Source organism: Salvelinus alpinus, chromosome 26, assembly GCF_045679555.1.
Source record: "Salvelinus alpinus chromosome 26, SLU_Salpinus.1, whole genome shotgun sequence".
NCBI classification, from domain to species: Eukaryota; Metazoa; Chordata; class Actinopteri; order Salmoniformes; family Salmonidae; genus Salvelinus; species Salvelinus alpinus.
This window is the reverse complement of record NC_092111.1, coordinates 7867354-7880769: the sequence shown is the minus strand read 5'-3', so window position 1 is coordinate 7880769 and position 13416 is coordinate 7867354. Positions and strand designations below refer to the sequence as shown.

Here is a 13416-nt window from a genome sequence, read left to right as displayed (position 1 = left end):
GTCAGCAGGAGCAGACGCCTTCCTGTTCCAGTGGAGGAGCGCGTTCAGCAGCACGCGACCATGTTGCAACGTCTGGGCACTGCCATGGATCGCGTGCTGCAGACTATGGATCATTTGGAGAGAGGAGATTTTCCAGCGCCTCCACCAGCTCCACTACAACAGGTCCCACTGTCTACCCCTCCTTCCCCTGGTCCCAGCGGGATTCGACTCGCTCCCGAGGGAATATGATGGGACGGCTGCCGAATGCCAGGGTTTTCTACTACAGCTGGAGCTCTACCTGGCGACCGTCCACCCAGCTCCTTCGGGGCGTGAGAGTGTGTCCGCCCTCGTCTCCGGCCTCTCAGGCAAAGCCCTGGAATGGGCCAACGCCGTATGGTGTGAGGGAGATGCGGCTGGATGGATCATTACGCAGAGTTCACCTGCTGTTTTCGTGCTCGTAGTTTAGGGATTCCCCTTGTTCCTGTGGATATGCCTTTCCCTGTGCACGCCCTAGATAGTTGACCATTAGCATCAGGGCTGATTAGGGAGGCCACCGCTCCACTTGACATGGTTACGCAGGAGGGTCATGAGGAGAGAATCAGTCTCTTCCTTACTGATTCTCCTGCGTTTCCCGTGGTGCTGGGCTTACCCTGGTTGGCCTTTCATGACCCCACTATTTCGTGGCAACAGAGGGCTCTCAAGGGGTGGTCACGAGAGTGCTCAGGGAGGTGTGTGGGGGTTTCCATCGGTGCGACTACGGTGGAGAGTCCAGACCAGGTCTCCACCGTGCACATCCCCTCAGAATATGCCGATTTGGCTCTCGCCTTCTGTAAGAAGAGGGCGACTAAATTACCACCTCATCGATGGGGGGATTGTGCGATAAATCTCCTGGTAGATGCAGCACTTCCCAGGAGTGACGTGTATCCTCTGTCACAGGAGGAGACGGTGGCTATGGAAACATATGTCTCCGAATCCCTGAGGCCCTCCACTTCACCTGCCTCCTCGAGTTTATTTTTTGTGAAGAAGAAGGATGGGGGTCTGCGCCGTGTATTGACTATCGAGGGATCAATCAGATCACTGTGAGGTATAGCTACCCGCTGCCTCTCATCGCCAGTGCGATCGAGTCAATGCACGGGGCACGCTTCTTCACAAAGTTGGATCTCAGGAGCGCTTACAACCTGGTACGTATCCGGGAGGGGGACGAGTGGAAGACGGCATTTAGTACCACCTCAGGGCATTATGAGTACCTCGTCATGCCGTACGGGTTGATGAATGCTCCATCAGTTTTCCAGGCCTTTGTTGACGAGATTTTCCGGGACCTGCACGGGCAGGGTGTAGTGGTGTATATTGAGGACATTCTGATATACTCCGCTACACGCGCCGAGCATGTGTCTCTGGTGCGCAGGGTGCTTGGTCGACTGTTAGAGCATGACCTGTACGTCAAGGCTGAGAAATGTCTGTTCTTCCAACTGTCCGTCTCCTTCCTAGGGTACCGCATTTCCACGTCAGGGGTGGAGATGGAGAGTGACTGCATATCAGCCGTGCGTAATTGGCCGACTCCCACCACGGTAAAGGAAGTGCAGCGGTTTCTGGGGTTTGCCAACTACTACCGGCGGTTTATCTGGGGTTTTGGTCAGGTAGCAGCTCCCATTACCTCACTGCTGAAGGGAGGACCGGTGCAGCTGCAGTGGTCGGCTGAGGCGGACAGGGCTTTTGGTCACCTGCAGGCTCTGTTTACCTCGGCTCCCGTGCTGGCTCATCCGGATCCCTCTTTGACGTTCATAGTTGAGGTGGACGCGTCCAAGGCTGGGATAGGAGCCGTGCTCTCTCAGCGCTCGGGCACGCCACCAAAGCTTCGCCCCTGTGCCTTCTTTTCGAAGGGGCTCAGCCCGGCGGAGCGAAACTAATGATGTGGGGGACCGGGAGCTGTTGGCTGTTGTCAAGGCTCTGAAGGCGTGGAGACATTGGCTTGAGGGAGCTAAACACCCTTTTCTCATCTGGACTGACCACCGCAATCTGGAGTACATCCGGGCGGCGAGGAGACTGAACCCTCGCCAGGCAAGGTGGGCTATGTTCTTTACCCATTTTGTTTTCACCTTATCCTACAGACCAGGTTCCCAGAATGCTAAGGCAGACACACTATCCCGGATGTATGACACAGAGGAGCGGTCCATGGATCATACTCCCATACTTCCGGCCTCTTGCCTGGTGGCACCGGTGGTGTGGGAGCTGGATGCGGACATCGAGCGGGCGTTACGCACAGAGCCCACTCCCCCCAGTGTCCAGCTGGGCGCCTGTACATTCCTGTTCGCGACCGTTTGATCTATTGGGCCCATACGTCACCCTCCTCTGGTCATCCTGGCATCGGGCAGACGGTGCGTTGCCTTAGTGGGAATATACTGGTGGCCCAACTTGGCCAATGACGTGAGGGTTTATGTTTCCTCCTGCTCGGTGTGCGCTCAGTGCAAGGCTCCCAGGCACCTGCCCAGAGGGAAATTACAACCCCTACCTGTTCCACAACGGCTGTTGTCGCACCTGTCGGTGGACTTCCTGACGGATCTTCCTCCCTCACAGGGCAACACCACGATCCTGGCCGTTGTGGATCGGTTTTCTAAGTCCTGCCGTCTCCTCCCTTTGACCGGTCTCCCTACAGCCCTACAGACTACGGAGGCCCTGTTCACTCATGTCTTCCGGCACTACGGGGTGCCTGAGGACATAGTCTCTGATCGAGGTCCCCAGTTCACGTCCAGGGTCTGGAGAGCATTCGTGGAACGTCTCGGGGTCTCGGTCAGCCTCACCTCAGGTTTTCACTCCGAGAGTAACGGGCAGGTAGAGAGAGTCAACCAGGATGTGGGTAGGTTTCTATGGTCATATTGCCAGGACCGGCCGGGGGAGTGGGCCGGTCCTGGCAGTCCTCTCTCCTTTCCAGTGCGTACTGGGTTATCAGCCGGTTCTGGCACCATGGCATCAGAGCCAGATCGAAGCTCCTGCGGTGTACGAATGGTTCAAGCGCTCGGAGGAGACCTGGGACGCTGCCCATGTGCACCTTCAACGGGCCGTGAGGCGGCAAAAAGAGGTCGCTGACCGCCACCGCAGTGAGGCCCCGGTGTTCGCACCAGGGGACCGAGTCTGGCTCTCGACCCAAAACCTGCCCCTCCGCCTGCCCTGCCGGAAGCTGGGTCCGCGGTTTGTGGGGCCATTTAAAGTCCTGAGGAGACTGAACGAGGTATGTTACAGGTTACAGCTTCCCCCAGATTATTGTATTAATCCCTCATTCCATGTGTCTCTCCTCAGGCCGGTGGTGGCTGGTCCACTTCAGGAAGCTGAGGTGCGGGAGGTTCCATACGTGTATATATTTTGATTTTTGAGTAAAAGTGTTTTTATTACTCATATCTGCTGTCCTGCGCCTGACTCATCTCACCAGCTACACACAGACGACGTTACACATATAAAGAAATCAGACATTTCAAATAAATTCATTAGGCCCTACCTAACCTATGGATTTCACATGACTGGGCAGGGGCGCAGCCTTGGGAGGACATAGGCCTACCCACATGGGAGCCAGCTAATCAGAATGAGTTTTTCCTCACAAGGTCTCTATTACAGACAGAAATACTCCTCAGCATGTGGTCTGCAGTTGTGAGGCCAGTTGGACGTACTGCCAAATTCTCTAAAACGGCGGAGGTGGCTTATGGTAGAGAAATGAACATACAATTTTCTGGCAACAGCTCTGGTGGACATTCTTGCAGTCAATATGCTAATTGCACGCTCCCTCAAAACTCTGTGGCATTGTGTGGTAAAGATACTTTAATAGAAAATGATTCAAGTAAAAGTCACCCAGTAAAATACTACTTGAGTAAAAGTCTAAAAGTATTTGGTTTTAAATATACTTAACTATTAAAAGTAAATGGAATTGCTAAAATGTACTTAAGTATCAAAAGTATAAACCATTTCAAATTCCTTATTTTAAGCAAACCAGGTGGATTGCTAGGGGCACACTCCAACACTCAGACATAATTTACAAATTAAGCATTTGTGTTTAGTAAGTCCGCCAGATCAGAGGCAGTAGGGATGACCAGGGATTTTCTCTTGATAAGTGTTCAAATTGGAGCATTTTCCTGTCAAAATGCAACGAGTCCTTTTGGGTGTCAGGGAAAATGTATGGAGTAAAAAGTACATTATTTTCTTTAGGAATGCAGTGAAGTGATTAGCTCACTAAAGAACTCTAAAGCCAAAGATGTGTTTGGGCTGGACTCAACCTTTCTTAAAAACTACAAAGAGTCACTCATTGGCCCCATTACTAAGGTCACCAACACATCTATTGGTCTCGGGGTGATTCCAAGGGTATGGAAGTCGGCCATAATAACGGCCATCTTTAAATCGGGCAACCCTGCTGACGTGAGTAACTACAGGCCCATTAGTATACTACCTGTGGTGTCAAAGGTTGTTGAAAAGTGTGTAGCAGAACAACTGATTGCCCACCTCAACAACAGCCCCTTCACATTACACTCCATGCAGTTTGGCTTCAGAGCGAAACACTCCACAGAAACGGCCAACTGCTTTCTTCTGGAAAATGTGAAGTCCAAGATGGACAAAGGGGGCGTTGTTGGGGCTGTGTTTCTGGACCTAAGGAAGGCTTTTGATACTGTTAACCATGAGATTCTCATCACAAAATTGTCCAAGTTCAACTTTTCCCCCGATGCCTTGAGATGGATGAAATCATACCTTGAAGGCAGAACTCAGTGTGTCAGAGTGAGCAATGAGCTGTCGCCCACTCTTAGCTATGATGTACTGGGGCCCCTCCTGTTCAGCCTGTACATTAATGATCTGCCTTCTGTCTGTACTGGGTCTGAAGTTCAAATGTATGCAGATGATACAGTGATATATCTGCATGCAAAGAGCAAACAACAAGCTGCACAAGAACTCACTACTGTAATGGTCCAGGTTACAAAGTGGCTCAGTGACTTGTGTTTGCATCTCAATGTGAAAAAACCGGTTTGCATGTTCTTTACAAAGAGGGCAACTGATGCTACTGAGCCAGATGTCTATGTGTCAGGGGAGAAGCTCCAGGTGGTATCTGATTTTAAGTACCTTGGCATCATACTTGATTCCAACCTCTCTTTTAAAAAGCATGTGAAAAAGGTAATTCAGATAACCAAATTCAACCTAGCTAATTTCCGATTTATACGAAATTGTTTGACTACAGAGGTAGCAAAACTGTACCTCAAATCTATGATACTCCCCCACTTAACATACTGCTTGACTAGTTGGGCCCAAGCTTGCTATACAACATTAAAACCTATTCAGTCTGTCTACAAACAGGCTCTCAAAGTGCTTGATAGGAAGCCCAATAGCCATCATCACTGTTACATCCTCAGAAAGCATGAGCTCCTGAGTTGGGAAAATCTTGTGCAATACACCGACGCATGTCTTGTATTCAAGATCCTAAATGACCTGGCTCCCCCTCTACTCAGTATTTTTGTTTAACAGAAAACCCAAACATATGGCAGCAGATCCACAAGGTCTGCCATAAGAGGTGACTGTATAGTTCCCTTAAGGAAAAGCACCTTTAGTAAATCCGCTTTCTCTGTGAGAGCTTCCCATGTCTGGAATACACTGCCATCACACACACATAACTGCACCACATATCACACTTTCACAAAATGCATGAAGACTTGGCTAAAGGTCAATCAGATTTGTGAACATAATCCCTAGCTGTGTATTGCCGCTTTCCATGTTGTCTGTTGTCTGTAGCTTGTGAGGTGTGGAAACACTTTGTTGTTTTTATGAATTTTGTCTGGCTGCTTTTTGTTCTATGTTGCTCTGTATGCTACGTCTTGCTTGTTCTATGTTGCTCTGTCTGTATGCTACGTCTTGCTTGTTCTATGTTGCTCTGTCTGTATGCTACGTCTTGCTTGTCCTATGTTGCTCTGTCTGTATGCTACGTCTTGCTTGTCCTATGTTGCGCTGCGTGTGCTCACTGCTCAATGATTGTCTATATTGTAATTGTTTTTAATAACCTACCCAGGGACTGCGGTTGAAAATTAGCCGGCAGGCTAAAACCGGCACTTTTACTGAAACGTTGATTAATGTGCACTGTCCCTGTAAAAATAAAATAAACTCAAACTCAAGTAAAAGTTAAAGTCGGCAATAATATACATAGTAAAGTAAAGTACAGATACCCACAAAAAATACTTAAGTAGTGCTTTAAAGTATTTTTATGTAAGTACTTTACACAACTGCACAATTTGAGAGAAATTGAACATTTCTGGGATATTTTATTTCAGCTCATGAAACATATGACCAACACTTTACATGGATATTTTTGTTCAGTATACAGTGCCAGTCAAAAGTATGGACACACCTACTCATTCAAGTGTTTTTCTTTATTTTCACTATTTTCTACATTGTAGAATAATATTGAAGACATCAAAACTATGAAATAACACATGGAATCATGTAGTAACCAAAAAAGTGTTAAACAAATCTAAATATATTTGACATTCTTCGAAGTAGCCACCCTTTGCCTTGATGACAGCTTTGCACACTTGGCATTCTCTCAACCAGCTTCATGAGGTAGTCACCTGGAATGCATTTCAATTAACAGGTTTGCCTTGTTAAAAGTTAATTTGTGGAATCTCTTTCCTTCTTAATGCGTTTGAGCCAATCAGTAGTGTTGTGACAAGGTAGGGGTGGTATACAGAAGACCAAGTCCATATTATGGCAAGAACAGCTCAAATAAGCAAAAAGAAACAACAGTCCATCATTACTTAAAGACATGAAGGTCAGTCAATCCGGAAAATTTTAAAAACTTTCAAAGTCTTCAAGTGCAGTTGCAAAAACCATCAAGCGCTATGATGAAACTGGCTCTCATGAGGACCACCACAGGAAAGGAAGACCCAGAGTTACCTCTGCTGCAGAGGATAAGTTCATTAGAGTTACCAACCTCAGAAATTGCAGCCCAAATAAATGCTTCACAGAGATCAAGTAACAGACACATCTCAACATCAACTGTTCAGAGGAGACTGCGTGAATCAGGCCTTCATGGTCAAATTGCTGCAAAGAAATCACTACTAAAGGACACCAATAAGAAGAAGAGACTTGCTTGGGCCAAGAAACACGAGCAATGGACATTAGACCGTTGGATACCTGTCCTTTGGTCTGATGAGTTCAAATTTGAGATGTTAGGTTCCAACCGCCGAGTCTTTGTGAGACGCAGAGAAGGTGAACCGATGATCTCTGCATGTGTAGTTCCCACCGTGAAGCATGGAGGAGGAGATGTGATGGTGTGGGGGTGCTTTGCTGGTGACACTGTGATTTATTTAGAATTCAAGGCACACTTAACCAGCATGACTACCACAGCATTCTGCAGCGATATGCCATCCCATCTGGTTTGCGATTTAGTGGCACTATTATTTGTTTTTCAACAGAACAATGACCCAACACACCTCCAGGCTGAGTAAGGGCTATTTGACCAAGAAGGAGAGTGATGGAGTGCTGCATCAGATGACCTGGCCTCCACAATCACCCGACTTCAACTCAATTGAGATGGTTTGGGATGAGTTGGACTGCGGAGTGAAGGAAAAGCAGCCAACAAGTGCTCAGCATATGTTGGAACTCCTTCAAGACTGTTGGAAAAGCATTCCAGGTGAAGCTGGTTGAGAGAATGCCAAGAATGTGCAAAGCTGTCATCAAGGCAAAGGGTGGCTACTTTGAAGAATATCAAATATCAAATATATTTTGATTTGTTAAACACTTTTTTGGTTACTACATGATTCCTTGTGTGTTATTTCATAGTGTATCTACAATGTAGAAAATAGTAAAAATAAAGAAAAACCCTGGAATGAGTAGCTGTGTCCAAACTTTTGACTGGTACTGTTTATGGTACTGTAGTTAAGGTAAATAAATATCTTTCCACGTCTCCATGCATGTTGCTTTTTCTACCACTAGATGGCATTCTGACCGCAGTGTGGCACTTCAGGTCATGGCAAATCCCAGAATTATGCATGGGTTACTTATTGAAGTTATTTTGACACTGATATATCAGTGTAACAATCGTTTTTTTGGCAGATGAGATTCACAATCCATAAAACTGAAAGAATTTAGTTTTGACTTATTTTCTCCGAAATGTCAAGTTACCGTTCGTTGGCCTTTAGATTTTAACGCTGAATTTAACCTTCTTAATTTCTTTCTTACAAAAAGAGAATGTCACTGCTTGACGATGATGTTTAATTTCCGATAAATGTAATTGGTCAAAAAAATCAGCAGGGTCTCCTACCGGACAAAAGTTTTCAAATGATACAGTAGCAAGAAAGACACCAGTTGCCAGAAGTTGAGTGTACATTTCTAATAATTCATTTTGAATGGCTATATCTATGAAAACACTTAATTGGAATAATTATTTGCCTGTAATTAATTCAAATCTGGTCACTATACAGTTTGCTTAAAATGTAATGGTCATACCTAATGGCATAATTGCACATTGCCGTACAACTTCATGGATTCGACTTGGTAAATCTGATTGTGTTATTATCATCTCTACACGTTTCCTTTTGGCATGAAACTCTCACCTTCTCTCAGCCCCAATTTAGCAGCCCTATTGACTCCCCTCACCTCCCGCCCTTACACCCCTCCCCAAACTTCCGTCTTTTGTCTCTGTGACTCATACAAAACTAGTGCTTCCCTACTCCAACTAACTCACTCTTCAGTCTACCTTCAGCTCGTCTCTATCCATCCTCCTGGTACCCGCTATAACCTCCTGCTCAAGCCTAAATCCAATCTCTGCAACCCGGCCGCCCTTTACAACAACGTCATCATGCTTTGGAAATCGCGAACGAAGACTGAGCCCTTCTGTCTTCAGGTAACATTATTTGGCTATGCTTGAAGTTTATAAAATGGTAAACGATTTTGGAAAATAGTTTTCTCTCATGCTTTTACTGGTAGGGCTGCTTGTAATGAATATACATTTTTTAAATAGTATGTGTAAAGTGGCAAGAACTAGTGTTAGAACTTGTTTGATGCTAAAATGAGTTTGAGGACCGATTTAGCAAATGGTACATTTTCCAATTTGGGTGCATGAAATGCTATAAATAACATTCACTCATTGTAGAAGACAGCACTCTTAAATTATTCAAAATTCTGTAAATATATTTCAAAAACACTTTACAAGTTGTTTTGAATTATCTGTATCATCTAACAAAAAGTTGAACAAGATGGATAGCGTGCGTAATGGTTTGATTACGAGGCAGTTAAAAAAGAAGGCTGGATATTGATTCATAGCCTAGCAAATAGGATATTTGATGCATATTGCGTGCCAAAATGATTTTAGCTTGTCTGGGGACAAGACCTCTCATTTGGCGTTTAAAACAGGAGGCAAATAATATGAAGGATGTTTGGCTAGTTTAATAACTACGTTTAACAACCGTCTAATCTAAAAAGAAAGGAAAGGTAGGTCAATTATCAAACAAACATAAATGTGGGAGAATGAATGAATGTCTGAATGAATATCTCTTTAAGAGAACTGGACCCCCCAACCCCTCCCTTCATTCTGTTGAGCGCGTTCAGAAACCTATAAGTAGCGCGCGCATGGGGAAAATTTAGGACACTTTCTGACAGCGTGTCGCAGAAGCATCCTTAAACCGCACGTGCTTGAGGGTTGACACGTTGAGACATTTCTAAAAGCAAGAAGAAAAAAAACTTGAGCTACTTCCTGCATGGATCTTGTAGACAGATGAAAGTAGCTTGGATTATAACTATTTGGTGACGTAGCTAAGACATTGACGGCATCCATATCCTAGACTGTGAATTTTGGTAACCAGAAGAGATGTTAGTCCACACATATTCGGCTATGGTGAGTCCCTGTACATTCAATACTACGCGCTAGTCTGCAGCCCAGATTAGGTCCTGTATGGTCTTGTCATCTTCAATTTCTACAACTTTGTCTTGACTTGAGTGGGCACAGATACGTGACGTTAACTTCGCACTAGCGGCGCCCCTATTGTCATTGTCAGCTGTCTGGATAGATCGGCTGTATGCGGAATGTCAGATGGAGGGAGAATCGGACGGCATCAAAGTGTCCGTAGAAATATTAATTTAAAGAGGGCCAACTAAACGAGGATGACACTTTGAGATGGTAGATAATAATCATGTTGAAAAGTCCCATTGCGTTTTGCTGTGGTGAGCATAATGAAAGTTGAAACTGCTAAACATGTGAAGTGTACAAGGCAAACAGATGGTAGCCTGTATTAGTCTAGTTGCTATCAGTTATATGTTGACATTTATAATTGTATACATATTTTAAATGACCTTTTGCTTTTAAATCCCCTCATTGCTCGTTTCTAAAAATGGACATTGTTCCAACAACAAAATTGATCCGAGTGACCCAGCTTTAGAAAAATCGATTTTTAACCAGGAAGTGCATGCATATGGAGAGGAATGTAGGCTACATGACAATTGGAGAATATTTCAAAATGACTGCATTGATAATTGTATGTTATTACACTATTACATGATGACTCATTCAGACAAAATACCTAAAGAAGTTATGTTTAGGTTATATCGCTTTATATTTAACTTGAAAATATTTGCAATATTTTGTAAATATTTCATAGGCTCTTGTAGTCATAAATGTGTGCACATATTTCATCACATTGAGTGTTGTATTTCCCGGGGCAATATAATGCTGTAGCGCATTAGATACCTGTCCTTTGTTCTGTTGGGGTTCTCAGTGGCTATGACCTTTTTGACACTGCCAGGCAGCGATGCCAGGGGCACCTGCTGCCTGTCTACATGCAAATCAAACCCTCCGTTTGAGTTATTTGGACATTTTAGAATTAAATAGTTGAATATTAGGCTACACTTGTATTGTTTTGTGGTCAAGATGTTAGACTAAGTTTTGTGCGGTTTTATATAGGCTATCGAACTGATTTAAATTGCATTTCTAAGGTCCTTTTCTTTTTGTGTTATATTGCAATTACATTGCAGTTCAGTTAATCACCTAACACAATAATAACGAATTATAATGTGCTTATGATAAAGTTTAAGATACTATTTATAGTTTTGGAAAGATTATTTGAATCGAAAAAATAATCTTGAATTATAGGCCTGACATTTGGTGCATTTAATCGACGCATTTGCATGTAATATAAAAAATGTGTGGATTTACAAGCCTAACCAACTTTTTAATTTACGCACAGGACCGCGCAGACGGACTGACCGGCTCCTCGCCGAGTGGGCGACTGTCCCAACTCTCCTCGCTGAACCAGGCAGCTTACTCCTCGGCTCCCCCGCTTTGCCACACACCGGCCTCTGACTTCCAACCTCCGTACTTCCCCCCTCCATACCCACAGTCTTCGCTCTCATACTCCCAGAGCCAGGACTCTGCATACTCTCACTTATCGGACCCCTACAACTCCATCAACTCCATACATCAGCATCAGCAAGCGGCATGGCACTCGCAGAGGTCGCGGTCGGACGAGGGAGGGCTATTGTCACAGTCACACCGGGCTTTAAGCCTCGACCACCGTCGGGAGTACCCGGGTGTACCCCGGCTTCTCCACGGACTCGGGGAGGGTGCCGCAGCTCTAGGAGACGGTCCTCTTGGAATGCATATTGGACATCACGGACTGGAGGACATGCAGGTGGGTTTATTTGTGCGTGGACCTTTTTATTATTCCTTCTCTCATTCACAAACACTATATTGGTCGTGCGTAAAAGTCACCTTCCAGCGCATAGCCTAACCCATGCACCCATTATGTAGATAATTGCTGCATTTAGTTTACAATTTTTTAATGGAATAATCTATAACAACTATTCTAATAATTGTGTGTATGGCAAGGATTCTTTCTGTCACTTTTCTTTTGTTACTGTGATAGTCATTTTTTTTGTTGCGTATTTTACGCAATCGTTTTTTTTCTCCCAAAGGGCCCACCCTACCAAAATACCTAATTGTAAATGCAATTCATATAGTCAAATATTGCATATTTCCCAACATTTGGACTAATAGTTGTCTCGAAGTGGTCACCTGTCAAATTGAAATGACCTTGCTCTTCGCCCTGATCTTATTGTGAGAGTATACGCACAGTTTTAACACTTTATTTAGAGACCGTGGACATCTTTTCCTTGTAAATAGGCTGGAAACGTGATGATTGCGTTGATGGATACATGTAGGCCTAATCATGTTAAACGGAATTGGTACACTAATTGCAGGGCCTCGCTTGTCTCGTTAGCTTAAAAACGATATTAGTTCTACCTAATCCCCAAAGTGTTGTTAAGGTAAATATAGCGAGCAGAGATCAAACAATTACATCTGATAGCAACTAACAATTACATTATTAGACCTTGTTTAACTATATTAGCCTACTTTGTGGACGCAATTCTCAAATAGATGATTTGGATACTCCATTTCTTTCAGGTAAATTTAAGTAGACATGGATATCGGAAATATCAACAAATTAATAGGCTGATTTATACAATTGTCTTACATATATACCTACTTTATTTCTAAATTCAATAGCCTATTGACAATGTATTAATTGCAGCGAAAACAATAACACCATTTATATTCATCTCCTGAAGAAAATAAAAAAACAGAAATAGCCTAGAAATACATAATAGTAATTATATTAAATATAATATTAGGAATGTTGTAGTTCTTTCCTAACTAAATAGTTGTATTGTTATTTGTTAAGCCTATGGTCTATCCACAAACACATGAAGCAAGCCAACGTTTCGTTGATGGCTTTAGCCGACATCCATTGAAGTCATAGGGCGAAGTGTTCAACATATTATGGTATGCATTTTCAATTTAGCAAGAAGAATAGTTTAAACGTTGCTATGGATTTATTGAGTAGTCAACCACACGCAAGCAGCTGCAGATTCAGACGCATTTGTTCAAAGCATCCTGCATCTCTCACAGAAAATTCGGCGCAACAAATTGATTCCCGTGGTCATTAATACAAAGAAACACTTACTCAAGCGGCAGGCATGGAGTCATCCGGGGCATGTTTGTGTTAAACGCCCTCTTTTGACAGACCCTTTATTTGATTAACGCATTCAATTCGCACGTTTGAGCCCCTTATAAAACCGACACAAAGAGCATCTCGCTCTGCAGAAGAATGTTTATCATACTTCTCATGACACATGTAGAATTTCAGTAAAAGTACATTCATAAACAACTAATATCATAGAAAGACCCCAGAAATGGCAAACACTTCACACTTTAACATGTTGAAATGTTTGTTGAATTTGTTATAGGGAAATCTTTTGTTTACTTTATTTTGGAGTTCAATGATATAAACAAAAAAAGTAATGGCAGGCCCCTGATGTCTGAGTGTATTAGTATAAACAAGCAACTTTGTTTTTTGTTTCTTTGCTGAATAGACAAGTAGGCAGCCTAATCCGCCCATATAAAAATATGTAGGCTTAAGATAGATCATT

The 13416-nt window shown here is 43.9% G+C and overlaps 1 protein-coding gene across 4 annotated transcripts in view; it reads left to right on the top strand.

Annotated features, from left to right (window-relative positions):
- Positions 1 to 8672: 8672 nt before the first annotated feature.
- Positions 8673 to 13416, top strand: part of LOC139554540 (transcription factor AP-2-epsilon-like) — a 13274-nt gene continuing 8530 nt past the window's right edge. The window contains exons 1-2 of one of the 4 annotated variants that reach the window (XM_071367416.1): positions 8673 to 8839; positions 11175 to 11618. In XM_071367416.1, coding sequence (XP_071223517.1) covers positions 8795 to 8839; positions 11175 to 11618 — 489 coding nt within the window. In that variant the 5' untranslated portion in view covers positions 8673 to 8794. Of the gene's footprint in view, positions 8840 to 9573; positions 9830 to 11174; positions 11631 to 13416 lie in introns of those variants that run through there. The other 3 variants (XM_071367415.1, XM_071367418.1, XM_071367417.1) reach the window with 3 other exon arrangements.